The sequence below is a fragment of the Solanum dulcamara genome, chromosome 7 (assembly GCF_947179165.1).
Source record: "Solanum dulcamara chromosome 7, daSolDulc1.2, whole genome shotgun sequence".
Lineage (NCBI taxonomy): Eukaryota > Viridiplantae > Streptophyta > Magnoliopsida > Solanales > Solanaceae > Solanum > Solanum dulcamara.
Window position 1 is genome coordinate 11416670 of NC_077243.1, and position 6000 is coordinate 11422669.

At 32.5% G+C, this 6000-nt stretch overlaps 2 protein-coding genes across 2 annotated transcripts; both read right to left on the minus strand.

Annotated features, from left to right (window-relative positions):
* Window positions 1-1644: 1644 nt before the first annotated feature.
* LOC129895450 (nuclear transcription factor Y subunit C-1-like) lies at window positions 1645-2133 on the minus strand. The gene has a single exon (XM_055971172.1). The coding sequence runs from the start codon at window positions 2131-2133 to the stop codon at window positions 1645-1647; it is 489 nt and encodes a 162-aa protein (XP_055827147.1).
* A 2652-nt stretch (window positions 2134-4785) lies between these two features.
* On the minus strand, window positions 4786-5372 carry LOC129894505 (nuclear transcription factor Y subunit C-1-like). Its single transcript, XM_055970217.1, has 2 exons — window positions 4877-5372; window positions 4786-4789 (listed from the first exon to the last, which is right to left on the minus strand). The coding sequence occupies exons 1-2, from the start codon at window positions 5368-5370 to the stop codon at window positions 4786-4788; spliced, it is 498 nt and encodes a 165-aa protein (XP_055826192.1). The 5' UTR covers window positions 5371-5372.
* Between the last annotated feature and the right edge of the window lie 628 nt (window positions 5373-6000).

A 6000-nucleotide genomic window follows, 5' to 3' on the forward strand; every position in this document is an offset into this window, starting at 1 on the left:
CGTCTATTTAATAACTTTGATTGTGTTGTGTTTTCTGATCAACTTAAGTTGAAAGGAATAATTTTGTATCCGAGTGAAAATCACTTATTTCACTATGCTACTATTCATGATATAAAAGTTGAACTGAAACTATCAATTACAACTTATTGTCTTTTATCTGATCTTTTCCATACTTGACCTACAAAATATTGTGACAAAACTTCCTACACAGCTTGATGTTAAAGTTGTTACCTCTTAACATTCACCCAAAAATGATAAAAACACACAAGACTTGCAAGGGAGAGAAAATGCATTTTCCATAGCTTCAACAATATATGTACCACAAATAGTGATCATGACATATAATCAAGAATTAAGAATTACTATATGACTGTAGAAATGGCAAGTGTGCCGGTTGAATCAAATTCAGGTGGATCAAAATAATTAGATCAAAGTAATTATTGAGTCAATATTCAATCCGCTCAAAATTTGCTTGGGTAAAGATGGGTTAAACAACATTTTCCCTCTTGTCAAACATATGTTGTTATAACAATGAGGAAATTCATTAATGTTTTGTGTTTATGAAACTAGTAGAATATATTTGAGTGCACCCATGTTTATGATTCAGTGGTTTATCTAAGTCAATGTGATTTTAATATAATAAAAGACTAACGGTGTCATCCATGCTTTGTAAATAAATTTGAGCTAATTTTGTTAAGATTGTATAAATGAGGAATTACTGAAATTGTAATTATCCTAGTCATTAGTCATTAAGGTCTGCACCCACATCATTGACAATTAGGCTAAACTCTTGAATGCCGACGAGGCTTACTAATAATCTCATAGCCGATAAGCCTTGGGAACTCCACCATACCATTATAGCACGGAGCAATACTAGCTAGTCCAAACACTAAAGGGAAGAAAGAGAACTGCGTAAAATAACACAACACAATTGTTATGCAAGAAGAAAAATCAATTTATTATAACACCGATAAAAATCAGAATAGGACTGATCCATAAGCATAAACATTCTGATAAACTACATAGAGTTTTATAAAGACAAATAGTTAAAGGGTTCAAGACAATATTACAATATCCATGAACAATATAATAGCAATAATGAGATGCATTCATTACATTTGAGAGGATCTATAGCATTAGTAAGTAATACTAGTTTCTGTTGTGCCATTAATTGCATATTCCGGATCAGTAGCGAACATGGTCTTTAGCTGCAACAAGATCAAATAGAAAAATTATTACAAATAATTAATACTTGAACCATATGAATGAGATTAAATCAATGTCTTGTATCCTCAAAGAAAACCATATTATGAAACTACAACTAGGGCAGTGGATAGAGATTGTTACAATAATAAATTCAGCATCAAAGAATTTATACTCGAATTTAATTAAGATTGCCTTAAATGCAACAAGGCAAACATATAAAATGTTTGTATCTATCTAATAGAGTGAAATTAAAAAAAGAATACTTTTTCCATGGAGACATGCAAAACGTTCCGTTTGTCATTTTTCAGAAAACGAAGAAAGTTATATCTATACCACCTTTAACGGAAATGGAATAATTAGCAATTAATTGAACTTGACAAATTATTTTATATATTTTTTGCTAACCCTATTGGTGTGAATTAAGGAAAAATGAGAAAATTACATTTGACGATCAAGATTATCCTGTCCATTGGTGCCTCCAGCAGCATAGAACGGAACAACACTTGGTATGGAGCCGCCAGTAGCATCATTCCCAGGAACAACGTCAAGAAGGAAATCGAAAATGTCAGTCTGTATGATTGCAGTGGTGAGGTCATCCTTCTTCAAAGTCCTTCGCATGTTTTCCTCAGCGTTAAGCCAAGAACGAAGGGTGAGATCCAGAATGAAAAACTCACATGCCTTAGCAAGCAAAATGGGTGATTCAGTGGAGACCATGTGGACATCCTGGTCAGCTTTCATGATCTTCTTGATGCGGGTAGGAGGAAGTACGTTGTGCTTGAAATCGTTAACGTGCTCCATTTCTCTCTGCTGGTAGGCCCAGAACATCTCCAACTGCTCTTCCATCTTCTCAAGGAGATGCTGCGGCCAAGTTGGGTATCCAGCAGACTCACCTGCATTCATTGACGATTGCTCAGAGTTGTTTTCCATGGCGTTTTATTTGGAGTAAGAGGGACTATGATCTTTTCTATCTTAACACACACAGACACACAGAGAAATGGATGAAGAATAATACATGTGTTTAGGCTTCAGGTACAAGTACTTATCAAACACATATTTTTATTCTCTTAAAACATACTTTTCATGAGCTAATTTCAGCCGTTTAGCCCAAAAAAGTACAAATATATATATACATATATATATAGAGAGAGAGAGAACAGTTGTTCCATGTGAAATCCCTCTTTGATTTTTGTTTTCAGTTCAGTCTCTATAATCCTTAAAAATGAAAGGATCGAAGATGAAAAAAGAAAACAAAAACTCTAGTCTTTTTCGAGTAACATGTTTTTCTCTACCACCAGCAAAGGATGCATGTGGCACAATGGATGAGATGACTCATTTCTCAATTCGAAGTCTCAGTTTCAATTAATGGGTATAAAATTTTATTGATAGAGAACACTTCTTGTAATGAATCCTAGGCAAATTTGAATTAATCGAACTCTAATAAACGTATCACACATTGAGAAATCAAAAACCACCTTAATTTGCAAACATAACCCAATTAGAGAAAACAAGAGAAGGCCAAACGGCCCACAACAAATCAAAAGTGCAAAATGACCCGGCCCAACATTTGTCCCAGAGTCTTCTAAACAAAAATGAAAAAAAAATAATCAGATGTGTAGATCATGAACCAAATAGGAAGCCTCTAGAAACATTCATCGACCTTTTGGCTTCTTAGCTCATTGTCTCAAAATCAGGGATGACTTGCTCAAAAAGCTTCATCATTGTGTTTTGTTATTCAAGATTTCTTCGATGTAACTTCTGATCAAGACTTCCATTACTACTACATCGGAGCATGAGCTCAACTTCTGATCTTTGCAAATGGGTGGGGTGGGTGGGTTCACAAAGGTGGATTTGAAGTCCATCTAAGATGAAAAATGGAAATAAAAACCTTAGTTTAATTTTACGTATGATCTTCAAGCAGGTTATTATATAATTGAAACTCCCATAACTAGAAGGCAAACTAGATCAGTGGATTGAAAAACTGTGACATTATAAAAATCTAAATTTGAATGGGGCAAAAAGCAATTCTCAACATCATTCAAGTTTCTCTCTGAGCACATAAATAGTTCTAAAATATGTTATGATAACGAAACTACAACTGCACCCCTTCATGCTCATTTCACGTTTGAAGTACCATTTCTACTAATAAAGTTAATATATATATACATGTTTCTCTTGGGATTCATTTTTTCAGATAAAAAAAAAAGCCTCAAATCAAATTAGTTAGGGTTGATTGTATGAATTTTCAGGATTAATTATTTTTCCCAAAATTAAAGTAAAATTCGACAACTTGAAGCGACATCCCAAATTTAATTTTCATTCTTAAACCATTCTAAATTGATAAGTAATAAATATAAATTATGATTCTAAAATCTACCTTGCTCACAAAAACAAATGCAGAAAACAGTTATAGCAATCCGAATGAAGCCATGCATGATAAAATTGCAAAAACATTTGATTAAAAAAATACTATCTACAAAATGAACGGTGAACTTCATAGAGTGAGTCGTCCTTTAATTCAGAATTCTAACAAACTCTAAAAGAATATGTGATTTTGGCTGGTAAATTTTTTTTTCTTCAAAATTTAAAATAAAATAGGAAGAATTAGGCATTGTTTTCCTGAATTTCAAGTAATATCTTTAAGTTTGACATTGGTCATTTTTTTAAAAATCTTTTATAGCTGGGGTGAGGGGGCTTAGTGGGTAGAGGTTAAACCCTTACCAGGATTAGTTTTTAAACATATTTATATTATTCAACATTTTATAATTTGGAGAATATAATGTTAAAAAAAATTGAGTTATATACATAATCGTGAATTTCCTAGCTATTTTTTTCCTTATATTTTCTTATATCTTTTAAATTAGGTTCTAAAAAAAAGTTTTAAATTTCTGATTAATTATACTTCTTTCAATATCTAAAGCTTATCAGATTTAGTAATGTCTCTCTACTTTCACAAGGTAGAGATAAGTTGTGTACACACCACTTTCTCCAAACTCTACTAATGGAATTATACTAGGTGAGGATGTTGTTATTGTTTGTATTTCCAATTTAGTAAGCTTAGACTTTCATACTAAAAGAAAGCAAGTAAACATGGAAAAAAAATTAGTGTTGAAGATTTTTTTTTCTCTTTTGGTGAAGATGAAAATACTAATATTCAGATCACTTGCTTCCTTATTTTTAATTTTTTTCAATATCAAACTGAAATTGCTATTTACAATATTTTTCTTTTCCCTCCTTTTCAAGAATGAATTCTTAGTTTTCAAAACACAAATAAAGGGCAAAAAGAGAACTGAGTAAAGTAAAATAACACAATTGTTATGCAACAAGAATGATCAGTTTATTATTTTAACACCGATAAAAATCAGAATAGAACTGATCCATAAGCATAAACATTCTGATAAACTACAGAGAGTTTTATAAGGACAAATAATGAAAGGGTTCAAGACATTACAATATCCATGAACAATAACAATAAGATGCATTCATTACATTTGAGAGGATCTATATATAGCATTAGTAACTAATACTAGTTTCTGTTGTGCCATTATTAAGCATATTCCGGATCAGCAGCGGACATGATCTTTAGCTGCAACAAGATCAAATAGAAATATTATTACAAATAATTAATAATTGAACCATATAGGTGTGAATTAAGGAAAAATAAGACAGTTACCTTTGACGATCAAGATAATCCTGTCCATTTCTTCCACCAGCAGCATAGAACGGAACAACACTTGGTATGGAGCCGCCAGTACTAGTAGCATCATCCCCAGGAACAACGTCAAGAAGGAAATCGAAAATGTCAGTTTGTGCAATGGCAGCGGTGAGGTCATCCTTCTTCAAAGTCCTTCGCATGTTTTCCTCAGCGTTAATCCAAGAACGAAGGGCGAGATCCAGAATGAAAAACTCACAAGCCTTAGCCAGCAAAATGGGTGATTCAGTGGAGACCATGTGGACATCCTTGTCGGCTTTCATGATCTTCTTGATGCGGGTAGGGGGAAGTACATTGTGCTTGAAATCGTTAACATGCTCCATTTCTCTCTGCTGGTAGGCCCAGAACATCTCCAACTGCTCTTCCATCTTCTCAAGGAGATGCTGCGGACAAGTTGGGTACCCAGCAGACTCACCTGCATTCATTGACGATAGCTCAGAGTTGTTGTTTTCCATGGCGTTTTATTTGGAGTAGGAGGGGCGATGAACTTTTCTATCTTAACACAGAGAGAAATGGATAGATGAAGACTAATACATACATGAGTTGTGCGCTCTATATATATAGAGGGAGAAAAATAAAACTAATTACAGATTTTCTAAATCTTAGTAATTGTCAATAACATTATGGGCTATATACATTAAATGTAATTTTCCTTGTTAAACTTTCTTCCTTATATTTTCTTGGTCTTTTAAATCACACCTAGAATTCTTTTTGAATTTCAGACTATAATTATACTTTTTTTGAATAAATAGAAATTCATATTTGACTTCATCATGATATCTAAAATCTATTTCAAATTTAACTTTGACTTTTTTACTTAAAAAAACGCAAGTAAATAAGGAAAAAAATTTAACGCTTGAAGATTTCGATTCTTGTTTTTTATTGAAGGTGCAAATACTAATATCCAGGTCACCATTTACTAACTTTCTTTTCTATTTTTTGAATATTAAATTGAAATTTTTATTTATGATTTTTTCCCCCTCTTTTTTCAGAATGAAGTCCTTAGTTTATATTGACTTTAGCGACAATGAAATTAGCACTGAATTGATGATTAAGAATTTGGTGTAAAGTTTTAATGATTGATA